The sequence below is a fragment of the Rutilus rutilus genome, assembly GCF_951802725.1.
Source record: "Rutilus rutilus genome assembly, chromosome: 9".
Lineage (NCBI taxonomy): Eukaryota > Metazoa > Chordata > Actinopteri > Cypriniformes > Leuciscidae > Rutilus > Rutilus rutilus.
In genome coordinates, this window is record NC_140223.1 from 2,490,232 (window position 1) to 2,509,302 (window position 19,071).

Below are 19,071 nucleotides of genomic sequence, written 5' to 3' on the forward strand. Positions count from 1 at the left end.
CGTAAATGGAAACAAACTAATTTAGAGGTCTTTAGAACCGCGTGGAAAGACAGTATGTCACGTTATAAAAAGGCCCTAAAAGCGGCCAGGGCTGAGCATCTCCGCAAACTAATAGAAAACAACCAAAACAATCCAAGGTTTTTATTTAACACCGTGGCTAGACTAACAAATAAACAAGCGTCACCTGAACAAAATATCCCGTTACAGTTTGGTAGTAATGATTTCATGAACTTCTTCACTGAGAAAATAGAAAGCATCAGAACCACAATTGTAAACGTTCAATCTTCAATCGCGCCTTATAATTCAGCCTCAATTAACACCCCGCAAGAAAAATTACAGTGCTTTACAACTATAGAACAAAAAGAGTTAAATAAACTTATCACTTCATCTAAAACAACAACATGTTTATTAGATCCTATACCAACTAAACTACAGAAAAAAGTGTTACCTATAGTGGAAGAGCCTCTCCTACTAGTTTTACTTGATCTTAGTGCTGCATTCGATACTATAGATCACACAATACTCTTAGATCGACTACAAAATTATACTGGTGTTCAAGGACAAGCATTAAGCTGGTTCAGATCATACCTATCTGACCGCTACCATTTTGTCTATTTAAATGGAGAAAAATCGATCATAACTCCAGTAAACTATGGAGTGCCGCAGGGATCTGTGTTAGGCCCTCTATTATTCTCAATATATATGATGCCACTTGGAAATATTCTAAGGAAACATGGAATTAGTTTCCATTGTTATGCTGATGACACTCAAATATATATTTCATCACTGCCGGATGAAAACGCTAAATTATCCAAATTGACAGAGTGTGTTAAAGATATAAAAGATTGGATGACGCATAATTTTCTTTTATTAAATCCAGACAAGACAGAGGTACTACTTATCGGTTAAAAAAACCGCCCACAAAACCTCTCACAATATAATTTTAACATAGTAGGATGCCCTGTTACTTTATCCTCTACAGTAAAAGACCTGGGTGATATACTAGATTGCAACCTGTCTTTTGAAAATCATATTTCATATGTTACAAAAACAGCCTTTTTCCACCTTAGAAACATTGCTAAGCTACGTAATATGCTATCAGTTTCTGATGCAGAAAAGTTAGTTCATGCATTCATGACCTCGAGACTAGATTACTGTAATGCTTTATTAGCTGGTTGTCCTGCATCCTCAATAAACAAGCTACAGTTAGTCCAAAATGCAGCCGCTAGAGTTCTTACTAGATCAAGAAAATATGATCATATAACACCGATTTTAACATCACTACATTGGTTACCTATAAAGTCCCGTATTAATTACAAGGTATTGCTACTGACTTATAAAGCCCTAAACGGCTTAGCTCCAGTCTATTTAACGGATCTTCTATCGCCCTATAATCCATCACGCTCTTTAAGATCACTAAATTCAAGGCTTTTGGTCATACCTAGGATATCCAGATCCACCAAAGGAGGGAGAGCATTTTCACATTTATCTCCAAAACTCTGGAATAGCCTTCCTGATACTGTTCGTTGTTCAGACTCGCTCTCCCAGTTTAAAACTAGATTAAAGACGCATCTCTTCAGCCAGGCATTCATATAATATTTTTAATCTTACAGTTAAATCTGGTCTTTAGTTCATAAACGCCAGAGGAGAACTGGCCCCCGACTGAGCCTGGGTTCTTCCAAGGTTTTTTTTTTTTTCTCCATTAGGTCACCTGATGGAGTCTCAGGTCACCATTAGGTCACTTGATAGAGTTTTTCGGTTCCTTGCCACTGTTGCCTTTGGCTTGCTCAGCTGGGGATATTTTGGGGATATTTAATTTAATTTGATCAATCAATAAATTCCACTAGAAACAAACCTTGTTGTATTATTTTAATTTAATACTGTGAAGCTGCTTTGATACAATCTGTATTGTGAAAAGCGCTATACAAATATACTTGACTTGACTTGACTTATATACTATTATATACTATTCATTAACTATTAATAGTTTGCAAATTATTTATAAGTGCTGTGTTACTGTATACTTGTGATAAAGTGTTACTATTATTTCAAACTGGTCGCCATTAAGTGTAATTTATCCTTTTGTGTGCAATGGTGTGATTTTTTTTCTCCACAAATAACACAATAAACAAAGTAAAGATGAATTTGACTGATAGCATTTTTTTTTCAAGATTTCCATAGATATGGTGATATATTGCTATCGTGTGTTATTTTGGCCATGATAATCGTGTAGTGATAAATCTGATATGGTGACAGCCCTGGTTCAGGTAAAACACACACCACCTTCCTCTTTTCAGCTGTAGATACACATTTTGAGGCAATGCTAACGCTTTTACAAGGGTCTGTTTGCACAAGCACAAACAAATTTGTGATTAAAAAAACCTCTTCACTGTATCCTGCACCTGTTGTCTGGTTTGTAGTTTGTCCGGTTTATTTAACTGTTAGTTTAACTTTTTTTTGGGGGGGGGGCGAGCGGGGGGGGGGAGCAGATAATATATTAAGATGTAAATTTTGCTCTTCAGGTTGACTCCACACCGCTGCCTTCTACCGCCAGCAGGATCCGACGGTTCAAGCACCAGATGGAGCTTATGCCGAAGATATATTGTAACCACAATCTACATATTAATACTTATTCACTCCAAGCCTTTATGGTAGAGATGATCTTACCTCAGTATCTCCAGTTTACACTGAGGATTCTCCAGAACAGCAGAGAACAGCTTTACTCCTGAGTCTCCTAGTTTATTATCAGACAGACTCAGTTCTCTCAGGTTTGAGGGGTTTGATCTCAGAGCTGAAGCCAGAGCAACACAACCTTCATTTGTGACACCACAATCCTCCAACCTGTAGAGAACAATGACACACATTGGCCCTCATTTATCAAAAGTGCGTACACCAAATTTCCAGCGTACACCTGGCGTACACCCAAAACCACGGTGACTTTGAGATTTATCAATATGGACGTTGGCGTACGGCACGCTCAAATCCTACGCCAGCTCAGGAGGTGGTGTACGCACGTTTTGAGTGCGGGAATGCGCAGAAAAACAATTCCTAACACCACAAAACGCACTGACAAACTAAAAGATATGATATATTATGACCCACTGTAAAAAAACAACAACATAGTAATTATAAACTTCAGTGTTTATTTTTGTGCAACATGGACTTCAATGTTTAATTTGTGTGACTTTACCAAAGCATTTGAATTGTAGGCATATGTATTCCTTAAGTTGCGAGCCTGTGCGCTTTACCTGACGTTTCAAGCCTTGTTTATACTTTCGCCTGGCTCCGCAGCGCGAGTCTCCACAGACTGTGCGCGCACCTCCCCAAACGGACGAGGTGTTTATACTCGACGCGCTCGCCGTTGTACTATTCTTTGAAATGATGGTTAGGCCAGGGTTAGGCCTGGCAGGTGTGCACGGACTGGGTTTAGTAATGAAAGGCTTTCAATGACCAAAAAAATAATTCAGACTGACAAAATAATAAAAATGACATTCTTCTTCTTTTAAATAATAATAATAATACTACAAATAATAATAATAACGACATTCTTCTTCTAAATAACAATAAGCGTCATTAATAAAAATCTAGAAATCAATTTTGTTTCTTTGCACTTCCCTGGTTTCGCTTTCTCTTTCTCAAAGAAGTTTCTCTTCTTTGCCGTCTTCCGTGTGTCCATGGCGTAAAATGAGGGCGTGGGTGGAGCGGAGACTTGAATATATAGGGGCGTGTTATTCTAATGACGCTCGTTTTCAGCCGCGGCATTTATCAAGCGCAGGTATTGCGTACACCTGGATTTCAAAGGTACGCACAGCTTCATAAATCAGGCGGTGAGAAGAGTGTAAGCATAATCTTATGCCAACATATACGCCCGTTTCTACGCAAGAATGATAAATGAGGGCCATTAAGCCTATATCCAAAGATAAACATAACACTTAAACAATAAAAAAACATAATTCTGTCAATATGAAATATATACAAATACACATTAGTTTAAGTTGTTAAATTACATCAGTTAGGATTAAGGGCTTGAATATACAGTTTGTACAGTATAAAAATCATTATTTCGATGGAAAGTCCCCATAGAACATGAAAACCCAATGTGTGTGTGTGTGTGTGTGTGTGTGTGCGTGCGTGCGTGTGTATTCACCTAACTATCTAAATTTTTTGGTTTACGATTTTAAAATAGATTTTTTTATTCCAGAATCAATGTTGATTCAAATTAAATTGCTTTATTTTTGTCCTTGCTAATAGACGAGGTTGACAGAAGTTTGCCACTTTTGTTCGAATAGAGGATGAATATGTGTCATTATCTATGAGTGACGTCATATCCATTTCAAGTGGACGTGTGGAAGCGACGTGAGACTGAATCCACTGAAAAGCCCCCGCGTTACTCATATGCTGAGAGAGAGATAAGACAGTAGAGCTGCACGATTCAACTTTAAAATTATGTGATCTCCACTCAAACACCCACACAATCTTCTTCCAATTCCTCTGTCTATTAAACCTTTGACAAAATCAAATTGCAACATTTTAAATCTGTGTTGCCGCTGTCGCTGACCGAGAGAGAGTTGTCATGAAACAGCGTCACGAAAGGTATTTTCAACCTCATAATAGTATCATTATTTCTGTGATACAATATTTCAAATTATTATAGAAGTACTGGGATAAAAGTTTAAAGATAAAATATAAAAACTGATGTCTACAATAGCGATCAAAATTGAGTTAATCAGCTTTTAATAGAAACTTGGTGCTTAAACTAACAAGAGAATGTAGAACTGTATGATGCTTCTGAAATAAAACTGAGTGAATTGATGAAAAGATGTGAATTGTTTTTGTAAATATGACTCATCTTATTCATCATGTACAGTCTGTATACGTGTATGATTTAACTTTTCCCCATAGTCTAGTGTAAAAAAAAAAATTCACAATACATTGTAATATCGAATCACAACATTGTAGAATCACAATTCTTAAAAATCGCAATACATATCGTTTCAGCACCCAATTATCATGATAGTATTGAATTGGGAGATAGGTGCATCGTCCCAGCCCTAGTGTGTGTGTGGGTCTGTGTGTAAGTGTGTGTGTGTGTGTGTGTGTGTGTGTGTGTGTGTGTGTGTGTGTGTGTGTGTGTTTGTGTGGGAGCTTAATGTATTTGTAAACATTTTAAGGAACTCTTAATATTAGTGTAATTAATGTTGAATAAAGGCTGTGTTAACCCTCTGGGGTCGGCTATCACGCTGGCGCGATAGTCTAGCTTTTTTTCTTATCAGTGCAAAAGAGACTCAAATAACTCCGTCGATTTTTGTCATACAGGCAAGTGTTATACATCATTCAAAACTGTTAAATGTCTTCTTTTATTTGTGTACACTAATAATAAAAACAAAATGTAGTGTTTTTCGTAAAATAAAAATAAACATGATGCGCATTCTCCCGTCTCTCTCAATGTGAAGTTCATTCTGAAACGCGACAGAAAATGATCTGTAACTCAGGCCATCCTTAAAAATATTTTGGTTTGCAGTAACAGCAAAAAAAAAGAAAAAAAAGGTCGGTAGGTCGGTCTATATTTTTTTATATATAAAACAAATAATATAAAAAAGTATATATTTTTTCATTTTTTAAAAAAAAATCAGTGTCGGGTGACATTAGGTGACATTTTTCACATTTTTCTAAGGGCTGTTTTACACCAGGCCACTTCATGCGTTTTCTCAGATCGGATTGCAATCTGATTTATCAAAACGATTCCATTTACACCTGGTTACATAGGCTAAATGTGTGTTTTTTTTTTTTGCGGATATAAATCCGATCTTCAATTACCGCTATATGTAGATTTAATGGAGTGCACGTCACCGAAAGCAACAGTTATGACTACATTATTTATCATCAGCTAAAATTTCTGAATCAAAGCCCGCAATAAGAGAAAGCGGAAACAGCCCTGGTAAAGATCATTTCGTTTCTTTACATTTAATGATGATGATTGTGTGTTAAGCATCAGCGACTTACTTTCACTTTGATTTGCGATAGTTTGCACGTTGATGCTCAGCTTCTCATCTGCGGCAATGCGTGTTGCAGTAGCGTCGTCATATCTGACTAAAACATGACATATAGCCTATAACACGCTCTCGCATGTTTATTTTTTAATAAACTATATTCAACAACATATAAAAATGAAATAATCTTTAGAGTAAAGCCGCAGCCATCATTACCAAGCGCGAACCATTGACAGTGAATGAAACGAAGCAAACTTAGCTTGCAGGCAGTAGTGTGACATGCGTTAACGGTTAACCAATGGTGTAAACATAATCATAGATGACGCGCCACGGGTTTTTATTTAAAAGAAAGAACGTAGCTTATGGTTGTATGTAGGTCTAGGCAATTTATATTCACTATACTTAATAACTAATATTATTTTATTGCATTTGTATTAGTTGTTTGAAGAGTTAAAAAAAAATCTGTCGGTCTTAACGCAAGTTTACAACCGGCAAGTCGGTCGGACTGAAAGGGAAAAAAAATTAATAATTGGGTCGGTACTAAATTGACAGGGTCGGTCGGGTTACGGCAAACAAGAATATTTTTAAGGATGGCCTCAGCGAATGCTTGTCACTGTGACATGAAACATATGTCTTTACAAAGCCTGAAGTCTCCATTTGTAAATTATGTAAATCATATCAAAAACAAATATTCTCTCTTTAAGTAATCCGTATGAAAGCAACAACATGTATAGTTTCTCCAGTCTGAGCTAATTAACTCTAATATAACCACGCCCACACGCGCACGAGCGATTGACATGCAAATAGTCCACGCGGGCCTGTAAACGCCCTCATTACCTCAAAACAAAGAATCAGAGACTACAGTAACGTAATTTTCTGCTTTTCGTCGAGACTGTGTTTGTACTGTGCTGTTTGCCTTGTATTTACCTCAGAAGAATTAGAAGAACGCGATTTGAAGATGAGAAGATTTTTAAAGTGAGACATTTCCACTCCTAATAGTAGCTACATTAGTAGTTATATTGTATATTATTATATTGTTGTATTAATAGTAGTTACATTGTAGCTAATAGTTAAACTGGTGCCAGACTAAAATGTACGTTATGAAATGAGATTGGAGTAAAAACATGAAGTCTATGTCGTACATTTATATGTAGGCTATCTATATATAGACAGAAACATGTTGAAATGTGAACTAGAGGCAACCTTTCAATGCTAAATGTATATACATGTACGACACAAGGATGTTTTTCGATAACAAAACACAGCATGATAAAAGTAGGCTAGTATGAGTGTTTACTCCAATATGGTGATTATTCTAATGTTTAGACCCGTGTTTACTGTTAAATACTTTGTTTGTGGATGTCTGCTCAAACGTAGATGGTAACAATAATGTTTCATAGTTTGAAACGGCTCGATCGCTTCAGTAAATGTTCTCCGCACGCGATGTGAGTTTGAGTCAGTCGTGCTATGCATTAGTTTTCATGTTTTTACTCCAATCTCATTTCATAACGTCATAACGAATGGAAATATTTGAAGTAAGATATGATAATCAATATATTTTTCTCTAGTGTAGTGTTCCTGATATGTTCCTTTTTAACGATTTATAGGCCGCCTGCCAGTAGCGGAGATAGCGTGGGTGCGGCCGCCCCAGGGCCCCGTGCCAATTAGGGGCCCCTCAAACGCCACCGATCTTGCGTCACTGGACAGGAACGGTGTTCTTCTTGATAGCATTATTTAAGTGCAAGCGGGAGAGAACACGTCTGCATGCCCGCTGTTTTCTGTGCTGCGCACTCACAAAGCACGAAAAGAGCTGCCTCTCATATAGTGCACGGACACATACACAATTATATCTCACAATTATCCTTCTAGTTAATTTATAGCATCAAATAAACATGAATAAACATTAGAAGAATTGTTGTTTCAACCACGGAAATTCAACCTTTTTTCAAGTTCAAATATCCCCGTAAACAGTCGGTTTTGTCTTAAATGGTTGAGAAAGAAAAACAGTAAGCCTATGTCTATTGAATCAGTGCACTGAGAGCATATACTCGCTGCTACCATTAATGTTGATCAAATAACATAAGAAAAAGAAAATCACTCACTGAACTTTTCTAACTTTAATTAGCTTAACCCTCTGGGGACCAAGCTGTTTTTGGGGTCCTTGAGATGTTCTGACATGGCTTGACATTTGTGCTTTTTTCAGTTATTTATAAACATGTTAATGGCTAAGGTGTAAATTCACTCAATATAGCACAAACAGGGCTACCATAATATGCGAGCAACGTGTATGTAGATGTTTGTATTTTTAAGAGAATAATGTTTATGCGTGGTTATTGGAAAAAATAAAAATGAAAGTTGCTGAATTAAGACCACAAAACACATATTAAATATGTGTCCACAAGACTTTTGACTAATGGATGTTGTCCCTTTGAGTTCTAGCTTCAAAATGATGTGAAAATAGTCTTGCTTTATCGTTCACAAAAAAAAAAAAATACATTGATTTAAATAGTGTAAAACAGGTTTTGCTTGGAAAGCCAATATGCGAGGAGGAGGAGTAGTTTACACCTTAGATTACAATGTCCCACCCACTCTGCATAATGACTCTGCCTAATGAGCCATTCATTCAGGTGTGACACTGACTGAGCCACAATGCAAGGACAAAAGATGTATTTAGACTTATATTGACCATTTAAGATTTCGCTTACATCTCTCTTGTAAATATGTTTTGCTATTTTATTAAAAATGTTACAATTACAACAATAATTACAATTTCAACAATATTTCAAGTGTACTGTTTCTTTGTAAAAAAAAAAAAAAAGATTATAGGCCTACATTTTATCATATGTATTCATTAGTTTGAATATAGCCAACATTGGAACATCTAACATCTTAGTCTATGACTTTATTTTTGACAAAAAATTGTATTTTATATACAGTGCAATGCATAAGTTAATACACCCATGCTAAAGTTGACTAAAAAGAGGAATAAAAAAATCATATTTTGGAAATTGAACTTAATGCCTTAATTTAAAAATTTAGGAAAAATCCAACCTTTAAGGACACCAATTTTCTTTGTGAATGAATAATGTATCGTAAATAAATAAATGTTCTTCCTTAAAATACATGGTGCATAAGTTAGTACACCCCTATGTTAAATTCCCATAGAGGCAGGCAGATTTTTATTTTTAAAGGCCAGTTAAATCCTTGCATCCTTGATAATATGCATCCTGATAAAGTTCCCTTGGCCTTTGGAATTAAAATAGCCCCACATCATCACATAGCATTGACCATACCTAGAGATTGGCATGGTTTTATTTCAGTTAGCCTAAAAGCTAGTTTGATTAGCATCAATGCAAATCAAACTAGCTTTTAGGCTAACTGAAATAAAACCATGCCAATCTCTAGGTATGGTCAATGCTATGTGATGATGTGGGGCTATTTTAATTCCAAAGGAATTAATACAAATATTACTTATACAAATATATTTTATTTCAACATATTTCAGTCGATTTTTACTCATCTCAGTAGGCTATAGCAAAGCAGTTTATTCTTTCACACACAGACGCGCGATTCATATTTAGGCTAAACAGTCTTTACAAATATGTACCCTTCATTCATCTCACAGAAAGGCGAGTCATATTATAGAAATGCGATTCATCTTTTTGCGGTTTACATAGGCCTACACTAACGTTATTCCATATCAACACTTGAGAAAAGAAAACAGCCTACCTCACTCCTCAGCGGGATCTGCTCCTCATATCAGCACTGTTCTGAGGAATCTTTTCTCCATAAGGTAGGCTATTATGTCTCACTCGCGACGCTTTGTTTACAGCTGATGTGGGGGTGTTTCACAGACTGAAATAGTTCTCAGAATTTGCATTTGAATAGCACGCGCTCTCCGGGGAGTGGTCACATTACTTTTGAATGGCTCGTAATGAGCTCGACTGGAGTCGCTCTCTTTTTATACAGATTACAGAAGCTGAGAATATTTGTTTTTTATATAAATTACTTAATTTAAAAGATGCGATCTCAAGCTTTATGCCCGTGGGTCTGTTTGCCTGTTTGACTGAATTTTCGCGGAGTTATAGATCATTTTCGAACGCGTTTCAAATGGGAGTTTACTGACAGAGAGAAGGCAGAAATCGCATCATGTTCATTTTTCTTTATTTGTCAAAAAGCAAAACACTTTATTTTTATTGTGAGTATACAGAAAAAAAATAGAAACTGAACAGGATCGATTGATGTATTACACGAAAATGAAAGATCAAAATTAACAGAGCATTAAGTGTTTATTTTTCATTGCTAAAAAAAAAAACGAGCAAAACGCGCGGGCGCGTTTTTAGTCCCCAGAGGGTTAATATTTTATTTGCCTGTTGTTCGGTGATGACTGCTCCAACTGCAACATGAGTCTGTGCATGCGACCTTGAGATGTGTTCCCTGTCAAACATAATTTATCCTTATTTTCGTAATTTTATTAAACATTTTTTCTGGATTTCTTGATCTTTATATGATTTTTTTTTAATTATTATTCGTATGCTATTCGTTTTTATACAATTTGTTCTGCAGAAGAAAAAAATTAACTATCCTGTTAATTCAGAATAGCAGAGATAGCCCATCCAATTTAATAATAATACTAATACTAATACTACTACTACTACTTTTTTTTGGTTTGCAGTAGGGATGTCCCGATACCACTTTTTGCAGAACGAGTCCGATACCGATACTGTAATTTTTGGTACTCGCCGATACCGATACCGTAACCGATACCTGAATTTTCACTGCATTTGTAATTTTTAAATGTATTAGTAGATAAACCAAAAGATTATAAATCATATTAGTTGGCTTAATTTGTTCATCAAATATATATATTTCTTTCAGTTATTTCCATGCTTAATTAAGCCTGCTAAAATGCATATGAGCTTCTGTAAGCCTACTGTCACTGTTCATTCTATTGCTCTATCATATTTTATCTTTCATTTAATAGCACAGCACATATTTAGAGCTGCTTCAGCAGGGCTCAGTGCTGAGGATCGGGTCAGCGGTTCAAATGTTTGTCAAAACCAGTGAAATATCAATTATTTAATCCAATTTTGATACTACAACAAAAACTAGCAGCCTAATTAATGTGAATTTAAAACAAGTAAGCAGTCAGTAACAAAATAAAAACAAACAATTGAATTACAAATAGGACAAATATATACAATAGAACAAAGAAAGGCTACAAATGAAAAAAACTGTTTTTAGAGTTTTTCGGGTAGATCTAACAGGTACAGAAATTTGAATAAAGTAATCAAATGTGAAAAAAAGCATATTCATTACTGTATGAATTATATATAGATGGATATTTTTCTAAAGTTGAAAAGGGTAGCCTATTTAGTCAAGAGCAGTGAGTAATTTCTTTGTCCTTTGTTTGATTAACATTAAAACACAGAAGCAGGTTTATCAAACTGCTGCCCCTTTAAGACCGAGCGCACGGACCGCATTTGAACATGCTACGTTCATTTGAGATATAACCGACTTTGTTTACTATAGGATACTCACCAAGACGGGCGTTATTACATAGTTGTGTGTGAATTCGTCCGTACAAGCGCAAGACGTGAAAGACAATTTAATTCAGTATTCGCGCGCTGAGACGATGGTTTGAGGGGCGCGCGCTTCGGATGTTTGCATTCATGAAACTTCTTGACCTCTGCACACGTCCTGTAATAATGTAGGGAACCACTCGTTATACTTCAGTCAGGTAACAGTTCATGTTTTACTTTACTTACATATACGATTTAGTTTTCATCCAAATAACATGTGCTGAGTGAACAATCAGCAATCAAGAGCATTCAACAGAAGTGCGCTTCTCGCTCGCTCTCTCTCTCTCTCTCTGCCTCTCTCTTTCTCGTCAGTTAACGTTAATATAATAAGCTAAAGCTACATGCCTCGTTTAATTTCGTTGCCATTGACATCGGACTGAACAAACTTTCCACTGTTGTCTGTTTAAAGGGATGTGCTCGACCAGCTCGTGCGTCTATGACTCAGTTCACCTCGACAAAGCACTCGCGGCGGCCAGTTTCGTTTCGCAAAATGTACGTGGTATCGGTGCGTGGTATCGGCGAATTTTTATGAGTACGAGTACGAGTATATGAGGACAGTATCGGCCCGATCCCCGATGCCAGTATCGGTATCGGGCCATCCCTAGTTTGCAGGCTAATAAAAGTTATTTAGAAAAACAAACGGTAGAAGTAACTTTACCCGTTTCTGAATATTAATTAAAATGTTGCACATAATAGGCCTAATCAAAAAGCACAAACATGACCATTGTAATTAAAATTAAAATTTCGTTATATCGAAAACGTATAAAGAAATTGCGTTGCTTTGAAAAGGCTATCTCATGCACGGGTTCAGAGTTTACAATGTTGGCAGCTCCGTTACAGTAGGCTATATTGGGAGCATCTGAATGTGCAGAATCTGTCCGTAGTGCTGAAACATTTTTACTTGACTTTTCTTTGTTCGTCAATACAAACTTGTCCAAAAATGACATTTGAATGTAAATATTTTATTTAACATATAAGCTTACTTGGCTCAACAAGTGGCACATTATTGCATATGCATTCATCAGATATTTTACGTTTTTTTTTAACGGTTTTAATTTTAAAATGACTTGGTAGCAGAGGGCCCCATGATGAAGCTCCGCCCCCACTGTACTGAGAGTCTAGCTCCGCCCCTGCCGCCTGCTATAGGCTATTGTTAATATTATTTTATGCAGCAATGCACATATATGCCTACAAGGCACAACAAACCTGGTGTTCATTATTTATACAGTATATATATATATATATGTGTGTTGAGAATTCCTATGGATCACATGACGTAGCCAGTCAGGGGAGGAGCTAAGTCTCCTCAGGTGCACTTAATCACTAGTGTTTGGTGTGTTGGTGTGTGCCAGATGCAATGGAAGCAGACTGTCCGTTCTATCTCTCCTAATGAGAACCTTTAGTAGAGTTGATGTGTTCCTGACAATGTAAGTTTGTGTTCTTTTGATTTTGTTTTATAATGTTAATTCTTGAGATTCTGTTTGTGTCTTTGAAGAGCATAAATGGCACAGCACGGACTTGATGTAGTACCAAATGGTAAAACTTGCCATTCATACACTTCAACTGGTGCATCTCTAATCATATTTCTCCACAGAAAGTGTAACAATGGCCTATCTGAAGGTAGTAATTGAACTTGATGGAACATGGCCCGGATGTCGCCACTGATTGCAACTTGATGTTCTCTGAAACGGAGAAGAACTCCGAGAAGGGAGGAACCCAAGGTAGGGCCAGATAACAAATAGGAATTCAGGCTTTCACCATTATATTGATAGGAACAATCAAATACTAAACGGTGTTTCCCATTATGTTCAACTAGATGATGGGGTACATACCAAGATTCCTCAGTGAAAGCCATTGCCTTTGGTTTCAGTTTCTTCACATAGCCAGATTCCACTAGCTTTTGAATCTCCTCCTCATATATTGCTGCACGCACTGGATTCTTTGCCATCTGGCGTTCTGTGCGACGCAATGCTGGCATTACGGATTGCTGCAGCGCATTCAATCTGGGTGCTTGTTTGGCTCGAAGTAAAGGAGTAGCATATCTTGCAACTCCATTTATTTCTAGACATTCTGTTCTCTGCTCCAGACACTCAAGAGCGTATTGGTCTTGCTTTGACCGAAAAACTGCCTTTGATGTCTGAGGATAGGGAAGGACATCGACTTGCCACAATCTTTCTACATCCCTCTGTAACTGATCTTCGATGGAAGTAGCTAAGAAGTGGCACTGAGAGATAGAATCAGTCTCTGGTATCAAGGAAGTGGGACCCTGCAATACCCATCCTAGACGAGTATGCAGTGCAACAGGACTTCCAGGAGGACCAAATATTACTCGTTCCGTAGAGCATAGCAAATGAGGATGATCTGCTCCCACTAACAACAGGGGCTTAACCTGATGGAACTCTTCAAGAGGAATCCTTCTAAGATGCTGATAGCATCTTTGGAGAGTACGGACAGGGTAAGTCTGTTCAGGTAAGTCCAACATCTTGGATGTAAATGCTGCACTGATGTCATATTTCCTTTGGCTGAAAGATGCTGGAGAAATCGAAAATGTAAAGTTAGTGCCATTAATCTCCTCAGAACCCTGTCGAATTGTTTTCAACCTTAGAGACTCAGCTGGCCCATTTAGCCCCAGCATCTCTGCAGCCGGAGAAAGGAGCATAGTTCTTTCCGAACCATCATCAAGAATGGCGTAGGTCTCCACCGTCCTTCCTTCATAACTCAGAATGACTCTTACCACTTTCAAAAGCACAGAATTAAGGCCACTTGGTCTACTCAAGTAGAATATCCCAGAGTCAGGTTTACGAACATTAAAGACATGCAAAAAGAATCTCGATTACCTATCCAGAAGTTCAAGATTCAGTCCTTCATTCATTCTATGTCGATAATTGCTTACAAAGTTTGCCTACTATTGACAACGCAAAGGAAATGATCATGAAACTACGTTCTGCACTGAGTGAGGGAGGCTTTGAGATCAGACAATGGAGTAGTAATTATGCCTCTGTGGTTGACCACTTACCAGAAGAAGCACGTTCCCTGCAGACCGACTTATGGCTGAGCCATGACTGTAAGGATCCGTGTGAGGGCACACTTGGGATGAGCTGGCACTGTTTGCAGGATACTTTGGGGTTTATTATTCCCTTCACTACACGTGCGAAGATCATGCTCCAGCAGTTGTGGATCAAACCTGGGCGTGGATGGGATGATCCAGATATTCCTGAAGGCATTAAGAGAAGCTGGATGGCTTGGGAAGAGGAGCTATCTGGCTTGAGCAAGATCCAAGTTCCTCGGTGGTATGGATTAGTAGGATCAGGTGAAGAGAGGAGAGAACTGCATGTATTTTGTGACGCATCAGAACGGGCTTATGGAGCCGTATCATATCTTCATCTTTCAAATGGGAATGAAGTTGTCACCTCATTTGTTATGGCTCGATCTAGAGTATCCCCAAAGAAGACCACTTCTATCCCACGTCTGGAACTATGTGCAGCTCTAGCCGGATCTCAACTGGCGAATCTCCTCGTAAAGGAACTTTCTGTGCCCCTCCATAAAGTGACTCTCTGGACTGATTCAACCACAGTTTTGACGTGGATCTGCTCTGAATCTTGTCGGTATAAGATATTTGTAGCTAATCGGATAACTGAGATCTTAGATTACACTACACCAGAACAATGGAGATATGTGGACACTGGAAATAATCCAGCCGATGAAATTACTAGAGGAAAGAAGTTGACAGAGCTGTCACCTACTAGTCGTTGGTTTCGAGGACCTCCTTTCCTTGCTTTACCATCTAATCAATGGCCGAAGTATCCAATCAATTCTCCTGAGGAAGTATCACTAGAATTGAGAAAACCTTTGTTTTGTAGCCAGACACAAGTTTTATCAAGCCTTTCCAAAGTGGACCCTGTCCAATTTAACACGTGGTCAGAGCTGGTTGCACATACCATTGAGAACTTTTCTCCTGATCAAGTGCCAGAGAACAAGCTCAGTCAGATTCAAGCAGAGCTGTTACTCCTTCGTCAGGCACAAGAAGAGGATTTTCCTGAGGAGAGCAAGCTACTCCAACTAGATCAAGGTGTTTTAGCACATAGTAGACTTGTCGAACTGGCACCTGAGTGGGACCCTGTGACAGGTCTCATAAGAGTGGGAGGTCGCCTTCGACAGAGCGAGGACTTGGAGTTAGAAGCTATCCATCCCATCGTTTTGGACCCTAAGAATCCTATAACTAAGCTTCTGATTGCAGATCTTGATTCAACTCTGTGTCACCCAGGACCACAAAGAGTTTTTGCTCAACTTCGTAGAAAGTATTGGGTTCTACGTGGATGACAAGCCGTAAAATCAGTTCAACGATTATGTTGTGAATGTAAAAGATGGAAAGGGTCTCCTTCAGTCCCTAGGATGGCTGATCTTCCTCCCTTGACTCCGCCTCTACAAGCCCCCATTTTGGTCAACTGGAATGGACTGCTTTGGTCCCTTTAATGTCAGTGTAGGCCGTAGACATGAGAAACGATGGGGTCTTATATTCAAATGTCAGCCGACACGATGTGTTCATCTTGAGCTGTTATCTGGTTTAGATACAGACAGTTTCCTATTGGCCCTCCGGCGTTTCATAGCTCGCCGAGGTCGGCCCTATGAACTTATATCAGACCAAGGAACTAATTTCCGGGGAGGAGAGCGAGAGCTCAGAGAAGCATTTAATCAACTCAGCCCTGCCCTTCAAGAACTGCTTTCTCAGCACCAGATTCAATTCAACTTTAACCCTCCATATTCCCCGCATTTTGGAGGATGCTGGGAGAGAGAGGTCAGATCCATTAAGGCAGCTTTACGGGTGACATTGGGTACACGGGTGCTTTCAGCAGAAGTCTTATATACAGTGCTAGTCGAAGTGGAAGAGATGTTGAACTCTAAACCTCTTGGATATGTGACATCTAATATATTGGATCCTGATCCCATAACTCCTAATATACTGTTGATGGGGCGGCAAGATGCTTCCCTGCCTCAAGTAATGTATGCTGATTCTGAAATACTTTCACCAAGAAAGTGGAGGCATAGTCAAGTTCTGTCTGATAGATTCTGGTCAAGTTTTATCAGAGATTATCTTTCTTCCCTTCAAAGTCGTCAGAAGTGGATGCAGGAGGGAAATTCGATTTCACGTGATGCTGTAGTTATGGTCGTTGACCCGCAGCTTCCACGGGGACTCTGGCCTATGGGAACTGTCACAAAGATCTTGCCAAGTCCTGATGGCAGGATAAGGGTTGTGGAGGTTCTCACTGAAGGGAAACACTATATACGCCCAGTCAGTCGTCTGGTGGTCCTTACTAAGTTCCCAGATGACTTGAATTAATAATTGTACAGAATTCTCTAGGGTCAAATGTTTACACATTTGGGGGCGGCTGTTGAGAATTCCTATGGATCACATGACGTAGCCAGTCAGGGGAGGAGCTAAGTCTCCTCAGGTGCACTTAATCACTAGTGTCTGGTGTGTTGGTGTGTGCCAGATGCAATGGAAGCAGACTGTCCGTTCTTTCTCTCCTAATGAGAACCTTTTGTAGAGTTGATGTGTTCCTGACAATGTAAGTTTGTGTTCTTTTGATTTTGTTTTATAATGTTAATTCTTGAGATTCTGTTTGTGTCGAATCTTAATCTTGTGCTTTTTTGTCATTTGTTGTGTATATTTGGATTATGTTGTGTTGTAAATAAATCCAAACAGTCTAAAAGCCATTCTTTTTTAAATCTCCTCATTCTTTGTGCAAGGTTGGTCAGAATGGCAGGGCTTGATAGCTCCTAATAGGGCCATTAGGGAGTGTCTTTGTCTTTCTCAGGTGTGAAAAGCTTACATATTAATGAGGTCATCCGCCCCTCCCGCATAAAGCTTTATCACACAAAACACGTCGTAAATTTTTTAAATCAATATATTGTCTTCTCTGAATGAGCAGTCAGGATGATTTTCACATAGTTTTAGAGCAGATATTCTAGGCTACGTCATACAATTTTCAAAAGTCTTGTGAAGAAATAATCAGTATGGGTTTCATGACCTTATTTCAGTGAGAATTTTTTTTTGTATTTTCACAAACCACGCATAAATGTCATTATCTCAAAACTACAAACTTTTACACACATGCTGCTGATATATTATTGTAGCAGAGTTTGTGCTGAATACAGTGTAATCAGACTTTAGCCATGAAAATGTCAAAAGTAACAGAAATAACCACAAATGTCAGAGCATGTCAGAACACCTCCAGGCCCAGAAAACAGCTCAGACCCCAGAGGGTTAAAACTATAAGGGGCCCCTGGGCTTTACCTCTTGAGGGGCTCTTCATCCACCAGAACTATTACCTACATTCACTCAATCTTCTTAATCACAAAGTGCATTTTATCAGCCTTTTATTTTGCAGGAATAAATACCATTAACAAAACATCCAAACCTATAGGTCTGTCATATAAATAATATATAGGCCTATACAAATATCTCTGCATGAACTACATATTGGCACATAGTGCGAACAGTGACAGAGCTGCCCAGGCAGGGAACAGGCAGGAGCCAGCAAACTGTCTGGGGTGAAACAGAAATCTCTTTATTTCAACATAAAAATGAGGTTGACTATATACTGGACTGTTTTAATGCCTACAACACAACCAAATACAATTAATGTGTCATTGTAATTGAGAAAGTAGTGAATCAGATCATTCAATACTGAGGGAATGTGAATTCTTATTTGGTAATATTCCTCACCTCCAAGCAGATTAATAACAGCCTATATATCTAAATTTCAACTTGTTTAGTTAGCTTGGTTCTGGTTCTGGTTCTCAAAGCTAGGTCCATTATTGTCAAGAAAAATAGAGACCGAAACAGCAGTTGTAATGAAGTTTGGATATGCTTCATATAGAGAGCTATATTGCGTTTTCTCTTTCGGTTTGTTCTGTTTTTTCAAACACCGACATTCAAACTCATCGATGTCACTTTTTCATTCTTGAAGTGAACTTTTGCCTGTTTGGTTTAGATCTAGCGGTTTTAGACCGCTGTCTTAAACTAAAAGTGACGCGCTTCTGCTGTGCGATACTTAGTTGCTAGACGTGGCGCTCTTTCTCGCGCAGGATTTGAAATGCCCGCACATGCATTCAAAGCAAAGCGATAAAACGTAACTTTAAAGGAACAGTCAACTCTTTATAAAATGCGGTTATAATTTTTTCCGTCATCACCGCAAGGACCTGACTGAACAAACATTTGTGATAAAAAAAAAAAAAAAAAAACTCTTCACTGTAACCTGCATCTTTTGTCTGGTTTGTAGTTCATCTGTTTGTTTTTTTTAGCTGTTAGTTTTACTTTTTTTTGGGAGATAATAATATATTAAGATGTAAATGTTCCTCTTCAGGGAGACTCCTCACCGCTGCCTTCTACCGCCAGCAGGATCTGACGGCTCAAGCAGGAATCTGAACCACCAGATGGGGCTTACACCAAAGATATATTGAATACACTATACCACAGTCCTTATGGTAAAGATGAT

The 19,071-nt window shown here is 38.2% G+C and overlaps 1 protein-coding gene across 1 annotated transcript in view; it reads right to left on the bottom strand.

Moving 5' to 3' along the window:
* Positions 1–19,071, bottom strand: part of LOC311297726 (NLR family CARD domain-containing protein 3-like) — a 105,332-nt gene that overhangs the window by 39,141 nt on the left and 47,120 nt on the right. Inside the window, exon 10 of the mRNA XM_084420146.1 lies at positions 2,668–2,841. Coding sequence (XP_084276272.1) covers positions 2,668–2,841 — 174 coding nt within the window. The remainder of the gene's footprint in view (positions 1–2,667; positions 2,842–19,071) is intronic.